The sequence below is a fragment of the Plecotus auritus genome (genome assembly GCF_963455305.1).
Source record: "Plecotus auritus genome assembly, chromosome: 2".
NCBI lineage: Eukaryota > Metazoa > Chordata > Mammalia > Chiroptera > Vespertilionidae > Plecotus > Plecotus auritus.
In genome coordinates, this window is record NC_137771.1 from 199,924,414 (window position 1) to 199,947,625 (window position 23,212).

At 39.9% G+C, this 23,212-nt stretch overlaps 1 protein-coding gene across 4 annotated transcripts in view; it reads left to right on the forward strand.

The window, feature by feature from the left end:
- ZBBX (zinc finger B-box domain containing) overlaps window positions 1–18,457 on the forward strand; it is a 123,857-nt gene extending 105,400 nt beyond the window's left edge. The window contains exons 18-20 of one of the 4 annotated variants that reach the window (XM_080655203.1): window positions 1,850–2,107; window positions 15,999–16,137; window positions 18,176–18,457. In XM_080655203.1, the coding sequence (XP_080511329.1) occupies window positions 1,850–2,107; window positions 15,999–16,137; window positions 18,176–18,302 (524 nt within the window). In that variant the 3' untranslated portion in view covers window positions 18,303–18,457. The remainder of the gene's footprint in view (window positions 1–1,849; window positions 2,108–15,998; window positions 16,138–18,175) is intronic. The other 3 variants (XM_080655202.1, XM_080655204.1, XM_080655205.1) reach the window with 3 other exon arrangements.
- The last annotated feature ends 4,755 nt before the right edge of the window (window positions 18,458–23,212 follow it).

Here is a 23,212-nt window from a genome sequence, read left to right on the forward strand (position 1 = left end):
TGTTACACGCACCGACCTATGCTTCTATTGCTGTTCCTACTGCTGCTTCATTATGCAGGAATGAATGGCAAATTTGCTTTTATAGATGGCTATGAATAAAATATCGATTCTTTACATATTATAGTTAAAAGGGTAAGTCATTTTCAAATTCTTGTCATTAAAATAATTCTTAGGGCATTTATTTTTCTTAAAACATAGGCAATTTTTTTGTCAGATATTTTTTTCCAGAATAGTCTCCAAACACAAACAGACACAAAAGGTCAGGATCTTATTTTAATTTATTCATAATTTTATTCCAACAAAAAGTGTTTTCAAAATTGATTTCTGAAGTGTTCATTAAAATTGGTGCCCTTTGGGACTTACCTTAGTCAGTTTTAATTGCTTAAAAAATTACCCACTGCATTAAGATTCTTCTTAGGGTACTAGCTACATTCAGAGTAGATCTGTAAAGTTAAAAAAAATAACTTAATAGTCATTAAATATTAATACATGCCAACTGCCTGTAGCCTCTCTTCTGAATTTTACATTTTCCTTTGAGTCAATAGATTGGGCATAATGCTATATGGCATATGTTCAGTCAAATCATAATTTTTATGATAACGACAATAGCACTTCTCTAAAGAATTTAATATTTTACACAATGCCAATTTGTGTTAAGGGAATGCAAGCTTATCTTCTAATATAAATCATTTATACTCAATATAAATACATTTATCTGAATCAGAACAATGATTCAGTACATTTAAAATGTTACCGGTTCTATGCATTTCTAAATTTGTACCTTGAAAATTCCCTTTATTAAAGAATTTTGGAACAGTGCCAAAGTATAAATTAATCATGTTGTATTAGTATAAAATTTGAAGGGATTGCTTTCTTCCTACTATGAAAGAGACACACATGTTGAAGAAACCAACGAAACCAACCTTTGAAATATATCAAGATAAAGCCCTGATGCCCGGGTAGGACACAGTGATAACCTGACTTAGATCTGTGCTTCCGGGACTTTTCCACTGAGTGCCCTATAAGGCAGCAGAGAGTGAACTCGTGTTTAGGAAATTAGAGATGTGATCTCAATTTCTTTAAAGCCTATACTTTTCATTTTTTAAAATAATTTATACTAATCTATTTTGTCTTCATCTTTGTTCTTTTTTTAAAAATGCATTTTTATTGTTTTTAGGGAGGAAGGGAGGGGGAAGAGAGAAATAGAAACATAAATGATGAGACAGAGAACCATTGATTGGCTGCCTCCTGCATGTAACCCACTGGGGATCGAGCCCGCAACCCAAGCATGTGCCCTGACCAGGAATTGAACTGTGAGCTCCTGGTTCATAGGTTGACACTCAACCACTGAGCCACTCCGGCCAGGCTCCATGTTTGTTCTAGTATAAAAATAAATCACATGCCATCAAGTAAAATTGGTTCACTAGGAAGTGGTACCATGTTTATGCTTGGGTTGTTTTCCTCTGACAAGGCACAGTGTGGTGTTGTCCTAGAACTTAAGAGACATGGCACAGCAGTTGCCTAGGAGATATATGGTATAAGATTGAGCGCTTACTGGTCTGGAATTGACTTAGTTTGCAGATGTTCTGCTTTAGTTAATATTAAAATTATTTAATCTTTTTCTGAATATAGAAAAATTATGAAAAATTTACTGAGAACTGTTTTTTATAACATGGGGAAAATAATTTGGGATTAGCAAAGTATGGATGATAATCTAAAATTTAATTTTTCATACACTCTCTTGCAGGAACTGAACTGCTCTAAGTTTAGGGGGCTGGTATTTTATATCTTTAACCACTCATTCAAAATTTAAAAAGTAGTTGATTAAAAATTTTTTTTTTCATTTTAGGCAAGACATCACAGAGACCTTCAACAGCAAATTTACCACTTTCCACCTCTGTTAAAAGAAGTTCCAACTGTTATTCCTCCTTCTATCCTCCACCAAGAAGTGCCCCGGCTCAATTATTATCTAGAGCTGCTTCTGAAATTTCAGAAATTGAACACATTGATACTACTGACCACAATGAGCCTTCTTCAGACAACACTGCTGATCAACAAACCTTTGAAAGTCTGGAAAAGGAATTGAATGTGCTGAGAAATCTTGCAGGTACTGCTATTTTTTTTCCCCCTCTGTAGATAGTGTTAACTCTGCCCTCTGCCTGATTCTTCATATCCTGCTCCAAGAAAACAAGCAAAATATCTTTTCATTTACCTCTTTTAACCATTCAAGTTCTGTGTCTATTTTCTTGAATATCACTTGAGGTCACTCTGCAAATGTTATGTGTGAATGCCAGCCACACAAGAAATAGTCCCCCTTAGGTCACATGATACATAGCTCCATTGTATTGCATAAGAACCTTCATGTGGACAGAAACAAAAAATGTGTTCTTTTTTCTGCAAACTCACTGAGTGGCTAATCTCTGTAGCTGTATGAAAGCTGCTGTCCAACATCCCTGTTGGAGAGTTAAGCTGTTAGATGTTTTAAAGCAGTATTTCTTAAGCTTTACCTTATACAGAGAGCCTCCGGGGATCTTGTTAAAATGCAGACTGTGTCTCTGTATTATCTGGGGATGGGCCAAGATTCTGCACATCTAACAAATACCCAGTTGAGACCAATGGTAGTAGTTGGCCTACCAGTTTGAGGAGAAATTATGTCTGTGAAGTCTTCTTCCTAAACCTCCATGGATGGAGAATAGTAAATCATAGCCATATTCTTGAATTTAGAAAGGTCTGGTTCAGTAACAAAACATTAGGGGAGGAAATCTTAATATTCGACTGACAGTTGTTCACTCAGTTTGGTAGAAGCCAGCTGCAAATCTCAGCGGCAGGCCAGAAACTTCCAGGGGCCTGTGTATTCCACCCACAGTCCCTCCCTTGGCTGTTTTAGTGATATTTACCTTAGAACAGTGGTCGGCAAACTCATTAGTCAACAGAGCCAAATATCAACAGTAACAATGGTTGGTTGAAATTTCTTTTGAGAGCCAAATTTTTTAAACTTAAACTACTTCTAACGCCATTTCTTCAAAATAGACTTGCCCAGGCTGTGGTATTTTGTGGAAGAGCCACAACCAAGGGGCCAAAAATCCGCATGTGGCTTGCGAGCCGCAGTTTGCCGACCACTACCTTAGAATAATGACTTTGCTCTTTTCCTAAAAAAGGATACATCTTGGTTTTGAAAAATTCAAACAATACAAAGAAAAACAAAAGAAAGCCAAAATCCTCCCAAAATTTTACTATTCTGAAAACAACTATTATTAATATTTAATGAGCATCATTTTAAACTTCTCTGCTTATAACGTAACTATATATATAAGAACTTATAGTTAGGAGGATAAATAAATTATAGGAAAGATAGTAATAATTTTATAAAAATAGACTTATGTTTTACATAATAGTTTTTAAAGTTATAAATTTATTTACCCAATTTAATAAAAATAATTGAACTAAAACTAAAGGAAATTATACATTTCAAATAAGTTTTTTTTTAATCACAAAAAATGTTGTTGAACTACATGAAATTGCCTTTTGTAATTAAAAACAGTGGAATATTGGCAATTTTATATGGCCCAACCAGTAATTTTAAAAATTAAGGAAAAAGGTAAAAATAAACAGTAAGCAATTGAGACCGTTTTTCTTTATGCTTTATTTTAGACAGTAATAAAATATAAGAAATCATTTATTTCTTATTTTTAACCACATGTAATTATAGATAGCATTGAATACATCTCTGTTATAGTGATGTTTTAACTTTTCATTTTTTTCAAGGTATCCTTTTATTTCTTCTTTCTTAATGAAAATTCTTATGGATTAAAATGATCAGTACCAGCATTTTTGCTATGACTTTTTAATTTTGTGCCTTTTTTATCCTCATCTGAGGAAATGTTTATTGATTTTGGAGAAAGAGGAAGGAGGAGAGAGAGAGAGAGTGAGAAAAACGATTGGCTGCCTCCTATGCATGCTCAGACCAGGGATTGAACCTGCAATTTAGGTATGTGCCCTGACCTGGGATTGAACCTGCAGCCTGTTTGGTGTATGAGATGATACTCGAATCAACTGAGCCACCAGCCAGGGTGTGGGCCTTTTATTTTGATTCTTCTCTGGAAAGTTTTATTGTGGCATTAGTGAGAATGTCTGTGCTTTAACTTTATGATTAATTAGCAAGTTAGCTATATGAAATTAGTGGATCACAATTTTTCCTCTTGCACTTAGACATTTCTCTAGTCTGCTGTCTCTGAATATGTGCTAGTTCATCCCTTAGCACAGTTTTCCTTTAAATTTTGTTTGCTTGAATGTGATTGTCAAATAGCTTTTCCCCTAAGTAGGGCTCATGGTGCTCAATTTCTTGAGTTCTTTCATGCTTCAGAATGCCTGCTACCTTTATATTTGAACTAGAGGCCCAGTGCATGAAATTCGTGCACAAGGGGGTAGGGGGTGTCCCTCAGCCCAGCCTGAACCCTCTGGGACCCCTTAAGGAATGTCCGACTGCCCGTTTAGGCCCGATCTGGGACCCCTTGAGGAATGTCCGACTGCCCGTTTAGGCCCGATCCCAGTAGGATCGGGCCTAAATGGGCAGTCGGACATCCCTCTCACAATCCAGGACTGCTAGCTCCCAACTGCTCGCCTGCCTGCCTTCCTGATTGCCCCTAACCGCTTCTGCCTGCCAGCCTGATCACCCCCTAACCACTCCCCTGACATCCTGATTGATGCCTAACTGCTCCCCTGCCAACCTGTTTGCCCCCAACTGCCCTCCCCTGCAGGCCTGGTCACCTCTAACTGCCCTCCTCTGCAGGCCTGGTCCCCCCCAACTGCCCTTCCCTGCAGACCCAGTCACCCCCAACTTCCCTCCTCTGCCGGCCTGGTCACCCCTAACTGCCCTCCCCTGCAGGCTTGATCGCCCCCAACTGCCCTCCCTTGCAGGCCTGGTCCCTCCCAACTGCCCTCCCCTGCTGGCCTGATCGCCCACAACTGCCTCCCTTGCAGGCCTGGTCCCTCCCAACTGCTCTCGCCTGCTGGCCATCTTGTGGCGGCCATCTTGTGTCCACATGGGGGCAGTCATCTTTGACCACATGGGGCCAGCTATCTTGTATGTTGGAGTGACAGTCAATTTGCATATTATTCTTTTATTAGATAGGATGGCAAATTGGCTGAGGGTAATTTCCCTGGAACACTTTTATCTTAAACCTTGTATATATTGACTCATCATTTTCTGGGCCTGAATTCCCCTCTGAAGTAGTTTGAGGTCACCTTGATTCTTTACTTCACCCTCTCTCTCTTTTCTCACTGGATATTTTAAAAAGAAATTCGTATCTTTGAAATTTGGTAACTGAATGAGGATTGTTTTTGTTTTAATAATCCAGCCTTTCTTAAAATAGAGGGTTCTCTTTCTGTCTGCAAAATAAGTTCCTCTTTATTTTCAGAGAAATTTTCTGCTATTGTATATTTAAATTGCTTTTCTGTTCCATTTGGTTTTCTCCTGCTGAGAAACCTATTTTGTTTATGTTGGATCCTCTTTGTACAATGCATTTACTTATATTTTCTTAAACTATTTAATCCATTTTTTTTTTTACTTTCTTTTGAATTTACTGTGATTCTCTCAAAGGTAGCTTCTATGTCAGAGTTACAATTTTCAGTGGGCTATAGTCTATTCCTTATTGATCAACTTAATAAATTAGCTCTCTAAAGGAATTGCTTTGACTTGCTTTAGTAATTTTTTACATTGGTATAATTTCAAACTTACAGAAAACTTGCAAGAATGCAAAAATCATACAAAGACCTTCTGTATTTACTTTATCCAGTCCATCGCCTGTTTATTTTTTCCTTCATTGCACATAGGTATACACACACACACACACACACACACACACACACACACACACACAAGCTCTTTTCCCCCCCCCTTGAACAATTTAAGAGGAAGTTATCAACACCATGATCCTTTTACAAAAAAAAAAAAAAAAAAAAATTCGGGGTGCATTTCCCATGAACAAGGACATTCTCTTACACAGCCATAGTAAAATGATAAAGATTAGGAAATTTAACATTGATGTAATATGAGTCTCTAATACATAGTGCATATCTAATTTTTAAAAATTGTCCTGATGTTCTTTATAGCTTATTTTTTTCTGGTACAAAATTTAATCCAGAAACAGATCAACATTTAATTTTTTCCTTTTTCTTATATCTAACATGTTTGATCTTTGATACTAGTTTTGCTCTTTTTAAAAATATTGTTTTTGCCCAGCTGGTATTGCTCAATGGTTGAACATCAACCCATGAACCAAGAGGTCCCAGGTTAGATTCCAGGTCAGGGAACATGCCCAGGTTTTGGGCTCAATTCCCAGTAGGGGGCATGCAAGAGGCAGCCAATTGATGTTTCTCTCTCATGGATCTTTCTTTTCTATCTCTCTATCCCTCTCCCTTTCTCTCGCTCTCAAATCAATAAAAACGTATTTTTAAAAAATATTATTATTATTTTTTGTAGCCAAAAGACTTACAGGAATTTTCTTATGGTCTTGATCTGTTTTCTACCACATTTGTCTTTTATTTAATAATTCTTTGTGTGCTATGGATTTTTGAATTCTGATTTGTTTGTTTGCATAGCTAGTTGCTATCATTTATTTGTATCTTACTTGCTCATACTTATTGTGGGTGGCTTTGCTCATATCCTCTATCTTTTCTGATATAGTGAGAATACATTTTTGTTGAAGTGCTTTATACCTGCACTGAGATCTGTCAGTCTTCTCTTTGGGGCTATATTGGTGGGTTGACTATTGCACTCTTCTGTATCCTGCTAGCTCGAAGTTCTGGAGAGGACAGATGAAGGGCTGGGGAGCTCACCCTCCTTTGTTGGAGGATCTGGGTTCTCCTATCTTTTTAAAAAATTTATTAAATGGCAAATTTCATTGAACCTGGTTTCAAGTGTGTTCTGTCCCTGTGGGGACACCTGTAGGTTTACAATTTACTTGCCTCTGCTTATCAGTACTTTAGATATTCTCATGTTCCTATTATTAGCATACTAGAGGCCCAGCGCACAAAATTCATGCACGGGTACAGTCCCTAGGCCTGGCCTGCAATCAGGGCCATCTTCCTCGGCTGCCCACAGCCAACTCCGCTCCCCACTGCCACCCTTCCCAGTTCCCCATTCGCCATCGGGTGAGCGGAGCCTGACGGCTGGGGAAAGGGACCGAGAGGTCGGCCGTTCCCGCCTGCTCACCAGACCCACCCTCACCACGGTTTGCCCTCTGTGTGTGGGGTGACTGGTGAAGTGGGGGACTTGGCCTGGCACCACCCGTGTCCCCTGCCATCCACCCCTGATTCCCCATTCACCATCTGGCGATCAGAGCCTGCTGACCAGGGAAAGGGACCAGCAGTATGCCTCATAGTGACTGGTCCAGGTCGTTCTAGTTGTTCTGCTGTTAGGGTCAATTTGCATATTACCCTTTTATTATATAGGTTAGAGGCCTGGTGCATGGGTGGGGGCCTGCTGGTCTGCCCTGATGGGGGCCCCAAATTGGGTGGGGGTCCCTGCTGGGGGTCGGGGCTGGCCATGGCAAGAGGCCGTGGTCGTTCTGGTCTCTGGTCGTTCTTTTTATTATATAAGATTGGGTGGGAAGGGGGTTGGGGTGAACAGCAGTAACACTCAGCTAAATCTCAATTAGTCTTCTGTTTATGTCTTTGCTTGCCCCTTGTCAAATTTCTTATGTGAACTTATAGCCCTTTCTTTGTATGGTTCCTCTTACAGTTTTTTCAAATATGTTTTTATTGATTTTAGAGAAAGAGATGGAGCATCAATGAGAGAGAAACATTGACCGGCTGTCTCCTGCATGCCCCTTACTAGGGATCTAGCCCCAAACCCCGGCATGTGCCCTACCAGGAATGGAACCTGGAACTTCCTGGTTTATGGTTCTAGGCCAGGGGTGGGCAAACTTTTTGACTCGAGGGCCACAATGGGTTCTTAAACTGGACTGGAGGGCCGGAACAAAAGCATGGATGGAGTGTTTGTGTGAACTAATATAAATTCAAAGTAAAGGAGCGGAGGGCAGAGCAAGAGAACCCTCCGCTCTTTCGGCTCCGCGGGCCGGATAGAACAGCCGAACGGGCCGGATCCGGCCCATGGGCCGTAGTTTGCCCATGGCTGTTCTAGGCTCAACCATTAGCCACACCAGCCGGGCTGTTATGATTTTATTTTAATTTTTCTGCTTTTTGTATACATTTCCTTATAAATTGAGGGAAGAGAGTTTATGATTCATCTTTACCCATCTGCCCTTCATTTGCTTTACTCTAAATTGCTAAAAATCAAATGTAAACCTCCTGGGAGGTAATACACTGAAGGTGAATTGTAATATGAAGCATGTCTGGTCTGATCTGGGTCTAAAGGGATACGTTTTTAATCAGAAAATAAAGGGTTTCTTATTTTGATAGATTGATAAATTCTATTATTTACAAATCAAATACAGTACTTACAAACAATAGTCTTATTGTATGTGTGTTTCTAACCACTGAGCTTTTGATTTGCCTTTATCACTCTCATTATTACATGCTTCACTTTTGTCCTGTGTCTCTCATCTTCTCATACACCAACCCCCAAGTTTTCACCGGAATACATAACTTTTCATATATGAAAGCAAGCCTATGGCCCAGGAGCAGGAGGCCGTCACTTACTAGTACACACACTTGACCCCAGCACAGCTCTCTTTTCATTTGTGAAGATTAGCTTTTGATGAGTTCAGAGCTTTGAGGCACTCTTCTGGAGCCGAGGATGGAAGAAGATGGCACATCAGCTGAAACAACCCCACAGTCAGTGAGGTGACAGATGCTGGAGTGAAATCAGGCCCTATTCTAGAAAATTCACTGAATCTGCACAAGGTTTTTGTATTCTGTTTAGCATCAATGGGCAGAAAAATTCCACCCACATTTTGCCACTTATGATGCAATCTGGTAAAACTCTTGAGATTTGGTCTCATGCAGACACAGCTACACAATTTGATGCTTATACAAATGTAAATGTGCTCACGTCCCTGTGAAAGCTGCGTTTTTGTGAGCAGCTAACCTTGACCCATTTTCTGTTAGCTCGAGGATGCATCCACTTCCACTAAGTTCAGTGGCAAACAACTTTGCCAAAGAGCTGGGAGAAGAAAAGAAAATAACTACATTAAGTAAAGTGTTTCTCCTCTGATTCAGATTGCTGCGGCTGATATTAGAGCCATTTCAGAAGCAGGCGAGGTGGGCACAGCAGGGCATGCCTGTGTGCAGACACAGCTTCCTGCTGAATCAGGAGAAAGGGGGCAGCAAAGCCGGGTGGTTGAAAGCCTCCAGGCTCTGGGGCAGGGGGGACCTGAGGGGGAGCTGGTTCTGAGACAAAACACTCCCTTACAGCTTTGTGACATTGGGCAAATTATTTTCTTAATCTCACTTTGCATCAGCTTCTATGTATGAAAGCTGGGTATAGTAATAGGCCCTATCATAAAATTGTCCAGTGATTGAATTTGAATTCAAATGTGTATTAATATTATATTTACAAAAATTTATTTCTATCTACAATAAGGAGTTTGGATGTCATTCTAAGAGTCCTGCCAAGCCATTAGGGGTTTGAAGTAGACACACACACACACACACACACACACACACACACAAACACTAACTCAGCAGTGCCTAGCACATAGTAAGTCCTGGGGGAAAAAAAAGTTACATTGTATAAGGAACCAGTGGGTGGTGCTTTCTACACACAGTAAGGTAAGGTACTCTTGGTAAGTCTAAATTTCAGGGGAAAATATTTAAAAGTTATTTCTATTCTACACCTATGTTTTCTTCTAGGCTGCTTTGAGGATTATAGTTAGCTATAGTTCATGCCTTATTATCATTCTCTCCACACATGTTTTTGTAAATAATACTACAGTAATTTCCTTAATAAGTTCAACATATCAGTATAACTTATTTATTAAGGCACCTCAGCAGGTTTCAGATGTTACGGCCTAAAGAAATTTGGAAAGTATCAGAAAAGATGCATTATGAGAAAGTAGCAGTAATGTAGTACTTTAAGGCATGTCCTTTTCAATAGTTAAAAATGATTTGTTTGCTTCAAACCCATTCTGACTTGCAATTTAACAGCCTCGGTGGTCCTTCAATTCCCATGGCAGTCATTTCTTTGTGTGAGTTTATAGATAGTTAACTGAACCAAGCAATTAAAGAGAGGAAAGCACCTTCGTTTAAACAAGAAAGACTAAACATCTACCTGATATTATCAGATGTGGCCAGCTGTCTGTGATGTAAAATAGTGAGTCAGTGGCTTCCTATGTAATTGGAGCCTCTGTTCATTGGTTGACCATCAAGCATGATATTAACTTGTAGAAGGCCTACTCGAGGTTTATAGTTAGCAAATTCACTAGATAAAACAGCCAGGTAATGATGGGCTTGGAATGCTCCATATAAGTGAAAGTCAACATATTAAAAATACTCTGATAAAAGGAATATGAACCCATTCAATGAGTAGTAATATTCTTTATTTGTTTTTATATATAATATTGCTTCATTTGCTCTTCATAGCTACTCTGGGATTGGACAGGTGTTCTTTTTGATTTCCCCTTTGTGGGTACTAGCTCTGGGCAAGGTAACTGCCATGGTCTCCCCTTTGTACACAGACGCCCAGGCACAAACCCAGGCAGGACTGTCCTATATTCCTTTGTCTTACCACTATATCAGAATGCCACTCAAATAATTTGAAATCCTTACTTCAAATCAGTATTGTGACCACTAGAGTGGGAGAGGGTGTGGGCAGAATGAAGGTAAAGGGAAGAAGGTTTGCGGGGGATAAACAAGGCGAGATCCAGTGGCAGAGCGGAAGGGAAATGGAGGGATAGGCGAGCAGGAGGCCAAAGAGCTGGGGAGGGGCTCACAGGGTGCAGAGCAAGTGTCCTGGTTGTCACATCCTCCTAAACACTGGTCATTTGTAGCTATGCTACACAGTCCTTTAGAAATGCTTATTGTTGCCCTGACCGGTTTGGCTCAGTGGATAGAGCATCGGCCTGCGGACTGAAAGGTCCCAGGTTCGATTCTGGTCAAGGGCATGTACCTTGGTTGTGGGCACATCCCCAGTAGGAGGTGTGCAGGAGGCAGCTGATCGATGTTTCTCTCTCATCGATGTTTCTAACTCTCTATCCTTCTCCCTTCCTCTCTGTAAAAAATCAATAAAATATATTTAAAAAAAAAGAAAAAAAAAGAAATGCTTATTGTTTTTGTTTCCTTATGTAAATAACCTATCTCTATGTTTACATTCTTTGAAGTTTTTAACTTTTTAATGTTTTTAAACTTTTAATGTTTCTTTGGTCCTTCCTTTCTTCTTTCCTTTATTTCTTTTACTCATATTTGATTTTTTTTGGTGTGTAATAAAGTTATATGAATATGTTTTAAATTACATGAGTTTTTAGAAATGCACCGTAGAAGTTTATATTTAGCCAATACTTTTGTCTAATTTTTTAAAAATTAAATTTAATCTTTTTCCATCACTACTTATCTTCCCTATACCTCTTCCACCTCCACTCCCTGCCCCCCTCTCCATATTATTGTATTTCAGAGATTTTTCAATGATCAGAGAATATACTCTTACTCAAGGGATAGAAAATCCATTTTTCAACAATCAGCTGACCTGACAGTTATAAAGTAAAATTTTCAATATAAATATCAATCCAGTTTTCCTCACTCTCTATTAAAAAGTCAGGAAACTTGGGTTTTTGTACAATTGACCTTTTAGGTTTAACACAAACTAACCTACAACAGGACTTTATAAGCAGTTTTATATTTTTTTTCTGTCGTGAAAAATTAAGTGATGTCACCTTTGCACCTGTTACCTTGACAAGATGTTCTGAAATATAATTCTGAGAATTAATAATTATACAAAAAAGGCCCATTTTATTTGCACAATTTAAATTAGTTCTGTGTTCATTTAATTAAAACTCAAATACATAACAGAGGTTGAATACCTTCCTGGTGGTATTCTTCAGTTCTAAGCATCATTATTGAGTGTTAGTACCATAATCCTACTAATTCCAAATCCTGAATTGACTATTTTCCCACAGGTAACATTGCCTATCACTGGGACATGTAAAGGGGCCTGGAAGACCCATATTCTTTTACTTAGTGGAAAATTGGGAGAGAAGATAGTGGCCTAAAGCTAGAAAATTAGATGGTGGGACATAAAGTGTTTTAGGACATAGTGAGCTAAAAGAGTTCAGATATAGTTCTATTTCTTCGACCATGTGTCTGTGAGAATTTCAACAAGTTGCCAATCCTCCATGGGCCCTTAATTTCCTAGTTTCCAGCAAGTGGGGATGAGACAAAAATTTTAGCTGAGAAATCTTTTCTTTTTCTTCCAGATTAATCTTAATTAATCCAAATTATTCAAATGTAAATAAGACCAAGAAAAGCCCTCCTGATTGCTTTAGCAGTGGCTTCATCCTTAAGCCTACTGGATTTCTCCATGTATCATAATACGAAAGTCAGTGGGCTCAATAATTTTTAGGACACTTTAAGTTATACATGTGTTGAGGTCTGTCTTACAGAAGAAATAATCTAAGTAATTTCAAATTAATACTAATGACCAAAACAAAACAAAACAAAAAAAAACTCTTCAGTCAAGTATATGATACATTGTGGTTTTGATCCAGGTTGTTTTTCCAGAGCAGGATACAAGGGTGGTTTCTTTCCCAGGTCCTTGTCCACATGGATGCAAAGAATGAAACCATGGACAAAAGGTGGTAGATGAAAAGGGTGGGAATTTATTGGAAACAAGTACAGACTCCCACGGAGGGAGGAGGTTCCAAGGGGGTGACCCACTAAGCTCTTTTTCTAAGGTTTATAAAGGCTGCAGTTCTTTGTCTCTTGATGCTCCCTTCTCATTGGTCACTCTTTTGCAGAATATCAACTTCAAAGCCCAAACCCCGTGTGGTGTCCCCCCTCCGTGTCTCTCCCCCCTCAGTGGTAGAATTCTCTGTCTCCTGTGAAAATCTGTTTTCCTCTTTCTTCCATTTGTTGGCATTTCTCTATCCTCTGTGAAAGTTTGTTTCCTCCTTCTCCCCATACCCTGTGGCTTTTCCCTATCTTCTGTGAATGGATGTCTTCCTCTTCCCTTTTCCTGTGGCACCTTTTGTTCTCTGTGAATGTATGCCTTTTGGCATCTCCAAGCTCTCACCTATGCCTTCCTCCCCCTTTATTTCTAAATCTCCCTAAACCTGCCTATTTTATCCCTAACACTCCTTTCAGTTTGGTGTTTGGTTATTCTGATCAGGAGGGTGGTTACTTGGCACTGTCATCAGAATGAAGGGAAGAGGAGAACCCAGGAATTTTAACAATTTTAAAAGTCCACATAGCCTTATGTACAAGTTAGATGATTCTTAGAATTGTATCAATGACAGAGAGAAGGTATTATGGCTTTTATAATATAGTAATCATTTCTTTTTATACTTGACTTCTTAGTAGTTTATATAAAGACTAGTGGCCTAGTGCATGAAATTCGTGCACCCTCTCCAATCTGGGAGCCCTCAGGGGATGTCCTACTGACAGCTTAGGCCTGCTCCCAGTGGTTCTCTGCTCTCTGGGGACCTACCTGCTTGATGCCACCACAGGCCCTGGTGTCTGCTCTCTGTGGGGGCCTGCTTGTCCTTCGCCACCAGGGCCAGGGGCAAGCAGGGCCCTGCTGTCTGCTCTCTGCTCATCGCTGCAGAGGCAAGCAGGGCCCTGGTGTCTGCTCTCTGTGGGGGCCCTGCGGGGGACTGCTTGTGCCTTGCTGCCACGGCCAGGGGCAAGCAGGACCCTGCTTTCTGCTCGCTTGCTGCAGGGGACTGCTTGCCCCTTGCTGCTGTGGTGAGGGGAAAGCAGTCCCCCACAGTCTGCTGTCTGCTTGCTTGCTACGGGGGATGTTCCCGCCCCACCCCCGGCTGCTTGCACACATGCCAGCTCAGAGCGCCTGGGTCCTGGGGATGTTCCCACCCTGCCCCCGGCTGCTCAGTGCCTGCGCACGTAGGCCTGGAGTGGCCGGAGGTGTTCCGGGACCCTGGGTGCTCTGGGTCTATGTGCGGGTTACAAGCTCAGAGTGGCCTGGCTCCCAAGTACACCTGTATCCGGGATGCAGGCCGCTTGGTGCCAGCCTGCACACAAGCAGCCACCCTGCTCCCGGCCACTCAGCACTTGCATATGCAAATTAACCCTCCATCTTTGTCGGGTTAATTTGCATACTCATTCCTGATTGGCTGGTTGGCGTCGTGAAGTTATGGTCAATTTGCATCTTTCTCTTTTATTAGTGTAGATATGTTTGCTTATATTTTTGCTCACATAACTTGCACTATTTTTTTTTACCTAGGCTGAACCATAGGCCAGCTTTACAGAAAAGGAGAAGATTTAAGACTTCTCTCTTTTCACATACAAATGGTTATTTTCTACCCAAACAAAGCCAGGAAGCAAAAATAAACACAAAAGGGCAACTTTGCCAAGACTAACATTTGCCTCCCACTGTATGGAGGTAAAGCTTTTCTTAAAAGACCAAAAGGGATAACAAAGTGTTTATCATTCATATAAGTTGATGCGTTGACAATATTATAGCTTTAAGAGGATCACTTGGTTTTCTTTGTAATTTTATGAATTCTTAGGACGTTGGACACTTTTCTTAGGTATAATGTAGATTGAAAAATTAATATGGCTGTTTGCAATAAGTAAGAGAAAGACAAATGCTATATAATATAACTTACATGTGGGATCTAAAACAGCCAAACTGATAGAAACAGACTAGAATGGTGGTTGCCAAAGGCTTCCAGGTGGGAAAAACTGGGAGATGTTGATCAAAAAGTACAAGATGAGGAAGTTCTGAGTATCTGACATACAGGTGGGAATTATAATTAATATTACTGTATTACATATTTGAAAGTTGCTAAGAGAGTAGATCTTAAATGTTCTCACCACAAAAAAGAAATGGCATTTATGTGATGTGATTGAGGTCTTAGCTGATACTATGGTGGTTATCATTTCACAATATATGTTTCAAATCAACAAATTGTACACCTTAAACTTAAACAATGTTTTGTGTCAAATATATCCCAATGAAGCCAAAAAGTAAGATGTGGGATTTGCTAAACAAAAAACCATATGGTTAAAGTGACTTGATACAATGCCCTAATCTGGAATCTCAAAACAAATTTACGCCATTATCTGATGATCCTACAAACATTAGAAACTTTAGAGATAATACAAAATCTATGATCCTCTTTGTACTACTTACTAGAGTCCCAGTGCATGAAATTCGTGCAGGGTGGGGAAGGTCCTCTCAGCCCAGCCTGTACCCTCTTCAATCCAAGACCCCTCAAGGGATATCTGGGAGTCAGACATCCCTCTCACAATCTGGAACTGCTGGCTCCTAACCGCTCACCTGCCAGCCTGCCTGATTGTCCCTAACTGCCTCTCCCCGCCAGCCTGATCACCCCTAACCGCCTCTACCTGCCGGCCTGATTGCCCCTCACTGACCCCCCTCCTGGCCTGGTTGTCCCTAACTGCCCCCCTGCTGGCCTGATCACCCCTAACTGCCTCTGCCTGCTGGCCTGATCGCCCCTAACTGTTCCCCCCTCACTGGCTTGGTTGCCCCCAACCCTCCTCCCCCCCACACTGGCCTGGTCTTCCCACACAGCCTGCTGTTCAGTCTTTTGGTTGCCCCTCACTGCTCCCCCTACTGCCTGGTTGCCCCATGCAGCCTGCTGCTCAGTCATTTGGTCGCCCCTCACTGACCCCCCTGTGGGCCTGGTCACCCCATGCAGCCTGCTGCTTGGTCATTTGGTCGCCCCTCACTGACCCCCCTGTGGCCCTGGTCGTCCCACGCAGCCTGTTCAGTCATCCATTCGATTGTGATGGTCGTTTAGGCTTTTATATATACTAGTTTACTCTGGATAAAATGTCAGAGCCATATGCTGTGCATTTGTTTCTTGAACTTATGTGTTGACAATTCATAAAATAAAATATTTCAGATCCTTCAGAAAAATGTTGCAGCCTAACCTCAGAAGAGTCACCAGCCTTCAACAATGATTCGCTGAACATAAGTCAGGCTACCCTAGATTTCTTTAAGACCTCACATTCCAGGGACCCCTGTGGAATTAAGGAATTGAGGTAGGTTATATGTAAATATAATGCATAGTAACAATTTGGACAAGCTCCAACTAATTCTCTTCACTATATGCAGAAAGATTGCCCCCATGTGTGTACTTTATATGGCTATTCATGTAAAATGTTTGTGTCCTTTGCTGACCTATTGTAGGGATTTAGTAAAAGGCTTATGAAGGTGCTTTATTATGAAGTATAACAATTACTTATAATACTATTAGCCCTGTGCATGAATCCATGTGCCAGTAGGTCGCTGCTGCCCTCCTGTAGCTCTCTGACCACTGCCTCACCCTCCTGTAGCTCCCCCAACCCCCTTCATAGCTTGCTGCCCTGCCCCCTCCTGTAGCTCTCCGCCTCCCGCTTGCTTGCTGTCCTGCCCCATACTTTAGCTTTCTGCCACCCGCTTGTAGTTCGTTGCTCCACCTTCCTGCAGATCCAGTCCTTACATGATTGGTCATTATGCCCTGAGGCTAATTAGCATATTCCTCTCTTATTATATAGGATATAAGTATACAATTCTCTGCTGTAAAACATGTCAGAAAAATTTAAAAAATGTAATTCAATAATAACCCAGCATTTCTTTTTTAAATTGAAAAGCAGTTGCTTTACTTTCGTTAATTAACCTAATAATTTTAATTTTAATGCTTTGCATCAGTAGAATCTTACTCAATGTGAATAAAGTTTTCAGAATACAATATTGAGAGGTTTCTTTCTTGAAATCAAGTCCATGCTGTCGAGGATAGCATAATTCGGTTTATCATTTCACTCTTTCCTCACATGAGGTAAGAGCTTTTAGGAATGGCAACCAGTTTATAGGGAACATACTAATATACTAATAAAAGCTTAAGAATTACCATGTCACTCTACTATTGACATACTGGAACTCCTTGTAAAAGGAGGAGGGTTTCTCATACGTTTATGATAAACATAAATAAAAGTCCCTTGTATTGTAAATTTCTTTGATTGGTTTGAAGTCTAATATTGTAGTAAAAGGAAAGCAAGAGTGTTGCTCTCTTTTTCTGAAGGAGGAGATAATTTAGCTGTCGTTCTTGGGTTTTTGCATTTCTAACACTAAAAGTTTATTTTTAAAAGGGGTAAATCTAAAGTTTCTGTCCCCCCCCAGAGTAATTAAAAACAAAATAAAACTACCCCTTGCTGTCACCATCGTTTCATAAAATAAAGGACAAATACAAAAATGTAAGGGGAACGCATTAACAGAATAAAACACTATGCTTTAAAACTAAGAATGTCATGAAAATGTCATTACCAGTGAAAATTTTTATTCACAGTTAGATCTGCACTGGTTCACAGATGAGAATGTAGGCTCTGCTATTTTGCCAGAGTTGGACATTAAAAAAAAATCCAAAGAACAGTTATATCCATCATGGAATGTTATGCAAGTATTTTATATTTAGTGCTATATATGGACTGACAATTGAGATAATTTAAACCAAAACATATGAGTGGTACAGGCCCCCCACTGTTCCCCACTCTACCTCTTCTCAAACCTTGGAACCTTACACACTGGAGCCTCCAACAGAGCTTCCTCTCCACAATAAAACACAATGAAATAAAATAACTCAATAATTATTGTCATTCTGGTTTTGGCATATCTTGACTGGCTATCCACATAGTCCTAGTTTACTGCACACAAAAGAGTTGATTTTTCTGGCAGTCTACATTCATTGGGATTCTATTAAACAGCCAATGTAATGATGAATGTCCTTAACGTTGACCCTGAGGCTCAGCAAGTTTCTGAAGTGCCTTCTGAATCATCAGTGAAAGACACAGTCAGAGACTGTAAACCTTCTCTCCTTGGTACCACTGTGGCTTTATTTCTTGGGAGAGGGAAAATGATGAGAATGTCTCATTAAAAGGTGGCTTGGTATATTGGGCATGTTGAATTATGGCCCCAGTCTGAGGCGGCCCCCTCACATCTGCCTGCCTCCAGTGACTTCTACGTTTGTAGTATTGATCAGAAGATAAATGAAGAGTTCAAACCTAGTTCTGTATATTGTGTATTGATCTCTTAATGTATTTCCAGCTTTTCTGAAAAAGATACTGAAATTCAGTCTTTCCTGACACTTTCTGAAAACAGCAAGGACGAGGAGGAAAAGGACTTTCTTGACAAGCAACATGTCATCATACTACCATGGCCAAAGAGTACCTAAAGAGCATTTGTTCATTACTTTTTACTTTTTGTACCCAAAGTAATTGGAAAAGAATTAACAACTAATAAAAATAACCAAGCAATTACTTCTGTAGTGCTGGAGATTTTCTTTAATGTTTCTGGTATTTCAAGCTTTTCAGACTAATAAAAGCTAGTAAAATTAAAAGTTTAAGGTCTTTTTCTTCCAAATAATATATTGTGTGCCAAACAATAATCTATATTGCAGATCATATTAGTATAATTTGGTGAGTTTAAAACAATAATAGTTACCTGCAGGTGTGGCTCAATGGTTGACCGTCAACCTATGAACCAGGAGGTTGTGGTCAACTCCCAGTCAAGGCACATGCCCGGGTTTTGGGCTTGATCCCCAGTGAGGGGCATGCAGGAGGCAGCTGATCAATGATTCTCTCTCATCATTGATGTTTCTATCTCTCCCTCTCCCTTCCTCTCTGAAATCAATAATATATATATATACTGATAGTAAACTAGAGGCCCCATGCATGACATCTGTGCAAGAGTAGGCTTTCCTTCCCCCGGCTGCCGACACGGGTTTTCCTCTGGCACCCAGGACCTGGGCTTCCCTAGCAGTCCTGGCTTCATCTGGAAGGACGTCTGGGCTAATTAGCATATTACACTTTTATTATTATAGATAACAGTTAAATCTGTGTTTATAGAACCTACCATAGACTACAACATAATTACATTTAAAGTAATATTTAATTGTCAAATTATATTTGGAGTAGTTATGTCATCAGTAAGAGTACACACTTGAGGGCCAAGTAATACTTGGCAGTATCATCAAGTGTGTCTGGAATCCATTTTTTACTTGATAATTATAGGTGTTTTTTTGTTTTTTTTTCTGTTAGTGTTTTGGCATTTATAGAAATTCTGATAGCTTCAAAGTTGCTGCTAGAAAACAAAACAAAAAAAGGACCCCAAATAAAGTGGAAATAATACTTTGTTCTCTGTTCTAGTAAAACACAAAAAAAGGTCCCCAAAGCATCTTATTTTAGGAGGGCCAGGGCCAATGTGATGGTTAATTTTATGTGTCAACTTGGCTAGACCATGGTACCCAGATATTTGGTTAAACATTATCCTTGCTGTTTCTGCAAAGGTATTTTTAGATGAGATTAACATTGAAAACAGTAGACTTTGAATAAAACAGATTACCTTCCAGTCTCATGCAATCAGTTTAAAAGCCTTAAGAGAAGAAAGACTGAGGTCCTTTAAGGAAGAGGGAATTTTGCCTTCAGACTTCCTCCAGACTCAGGGTGCAGCATCAACTCTTCCTTGAGTCTCCAGACTGCCAGCCTGCTACATAGATTTTGGATTTGCCAGGCTCCACAATTGATTTTTTTCCTCTGGAGAACCCTAATTACTGCAATCACTTTGAAAGACTGCTATGATAGCCAACAAAAATAGCAGTTACTTGGGTTGGTGGGTGGGTGTTCAATGTTTTATAAGAACTTAGAATTCAGGTGCTCAAGAGCAGAAGACTACATGGAGAGAAAGTTTTACGGACTTTTTAGGATGGCTTCCCTTTAAGGAGTTTGTGGATTTATCAGAAAAATATCCCTGCAGGTTGGTTGTGCCATCATTTTGTCTTCTCTGTGATTCTGGATAGTAAACTCTTACACAAGACAGATGGTTGTTGAGTGTAAATTCATCTTTGATATTCTTTCCATGGCATCAATAAATTGTACTGACATTCACACACATCATTTACGGAAAGGATAGAAAATGATGAAGAAACCTATAGCCATTTGTATGTCTTTAAATCTAAAAATGCCCTTTATTAAAAGTGATGAACATAAATGAACAATAAGAAATCAGCAAAGTTAATCATACTATCAGAATAAAATTTGTCACAAAAGAAATACCTTAAAATTAAGAGTGTGACTCTCCAGTATTTTAATGTCTTCTGTGCACTTCCTCTATCATAATCCTGTAGAGACAAAAGTGAGTCACCCTTGAATCTTCATCATTTGTCTCAGAGCCCTTCTGGCATCTTGTCCCGAGGCTGCTAGCTTTCTGAATTATCTGTAGCTAGAATGGGGATTGCCTGTTCAAATATGTTATTTTTCTTTTTAGCATGCTCACTCAAGTTTAATGTTTCTTGACTCTCCCTATACTCCTTTGCTCTGAGACAACATCATCCTTACAGTTCTGATGAAGAAAATTGTTCCTCTGGATGAAATTTATAAGACCCATGTTTTTCTCAGACCAAGTGGAAGGAGATGTTTTCCTATTCTCATTAGGGAAGAGGACCACTAGTATTCTTTCTGTGTTTTCACTCATAGCTTGAGTCATTCATGAACTAGCTCAGAAAGACATTTTGTAAGATGACATTGCCTTTTACAACATAAGAATTTTAAAATAAGAAATTAAGCTGATAATTAGTTGTCATCAGTGCATTTCTGGCCAGAATGTGAGATAAAGAGTGGACCATTGACTTTGTCATTTAACTTGCAATATGGCATTGAAATGAAACATGAGGGTCCTCTGTGCAGAGCAGATCAGACCCCCTTCTGTCTTTATTGGCTTCCCATAACCACACATTTAGAAAAGTTCCTTAATTCCCTTGCCATTAGTCTAATGAGGAAATAAAAACTAAATAAGATTAGAGCCTGTGCCTGAAGCAGCTGCGATGTGTTCTCTCATTTTGAAGCTCAAGTTTAAAATTGCTGTGTAAGGCATGCATCTAGTTCTCACTGTGGAATTGAGTTACAGACATTCCAGGTACATCACAGTCATGTTCCTGCTACTAGAGTTAGTAGGGCGTGCCTCTCACAACTATTAGACAACCACATGATATTACATGCATGTTGGCATTTAGTAGTTTATACTCAGATTTGCCTGGGGGTGTAATAGGTATATTAAATTCTGTAATTTTACAGTTCTGGACATACACATGGTGGAAACAAACTGACATTAAATTATATTTGACTAGGGGCCCAGTGCACAAATTCATGCATCTTGAAAGGAACTGTGGGCTGCAAGGCTGTGGTGGGCACAGGGGCAGGTCTCGGCCCATCCTCCATGCCCCCATCTGGCCCCTCCTGCCATGGCCCCCAGTCCCATGTCTGCAGACAGCCCCACTCCTGCTGCCATTACTCCCACATGCTGGCCCTGCTCGCACCCACTGACTGCGCCAGGCACCAGCGACAGGTGCAAGCAGCAACTCCAGCACTGGCTATGGGTGTGAGTGCAGCCGGCGCTGGCAGCAGATGTGGGCACGGGCAGCAGGTGCGAGCGCCGGGCAGGACCGCGGCGCATAGGAGCAAATAATTTTCAGTAACCACCAGAGGCTCTCCCTGATGACAGTGACAATGCCCCGCCTTGGTCTGGTGCCCCCACTCACCTGCTCCACCATCCCGCTGTGGCTGATGCACGCCATGTTTTGTGCACGCCCCCTGGTGGTCAGCACATGTCATTGTGACTGGTTGTTTGGTTGTCCCGCCATTTGGTCTATTTCCATATTAAGATTTTAGATAGATAGATAGATAGATAGTTTTAATTTGTTTGATATTTGTTGAAGTCCTTCACATCTAGTCCTTCACATCTGGTGTGTCGCATAACACAGGCCAAGGTTACACTACCCTTAATACCACTTAATGTTGTACTTTATCTGTGTGGCTGACAGAAAAGTGTTTTTGAACAAATGAATGTTACAAAATGATTCAGATACTTTGAATAACACCTTGATTCATAAAAAACAACAACAACAAGAAAACAAACACACTTCTCCCTGTCCCTATGATTCAGTTGTTGGAAAGATCTTGAGCTATGTTTATCTCATCTTGTTTTTGGCCACATGATATTTCTCTAAAGTTTAAAAATATACCTGCTCAATGAGACTTTCTCTACTTTCTATCTAAATTCTTTTGTTCTTTTCCCATTATTTTTTTAATGGCATCCTACCTTCCCTTCGTAGTACCTATAACTATTAATTTGTCTATTTCTTGAATGTATGTCCCCCAATTAGACTACACATTTCAGTAGAGCATGGGTTATGTCTCTTTTGTTCACTATTGTACACTTAGCCTCTTAGCATAATCCTAACTTAGACTGGGTGGTGATTAGTGATGAATGAATGATCAGGACCTAACTGATAAATCATCTCAGTTTCTAACTTTTCCCAGGGGAAGGGAACATGATGTGCTAGTATGTAGAGGAAGAAACAGAGGTTATCAGCTTACACTGTTTACTAACTGGCAGATCACTTATTTGTTTCTTCCTCATGCATTGGAGAAAAAGATACTGACATTACTTAGCTCAAAAGAAGGGGGTGAGAATCAAAGGTAGTAATGATGTGAAACACTTTAGGCATTGGAACATGTTCTGCCATGTTTATCATCACTTTTTATGAATTGAGGCTACAGTCATTGAATCTAGAGGCAAATTAATGGATGGGTCAGTTAGTGAATTCAGGATCAAGTTGACATAAATCATTCACAAAAATCACTAAATATCAAAAACAGAGAATGCATTCAATGAGTAGAGTGATTAGATTGATTGATGTATAACACGTTGAAAGCTAAATATCTAAATTTATTTCATTAAAAATATTTCTGAAACATTGTTCACTATGTTTATAGAGTTCTGTTTTGAAAATTCAGAGTTTTTAAGTGTTAAAATTGTACTGGTACTTTATAAACACTCTGTGCATGATATTTTCAGAGAGGAGAAATTTTAAAAACATACTATTTATACCTTCCAAAATCTGTTTTTATGGGATATTCTGTTTCAGCATAATTTTCATCTCTGGTTATTTATTGCTAGCCACATTTTCATAAAAGCAATCTTTATTTCCTCAGAGTTCATCTGTGCCTGTATTTTATCCCCCACCTAAAGTCATAATTCTTTGTTAGTGACATCCTGATTGTTTGCTGGGTAAATGATTATGATGTT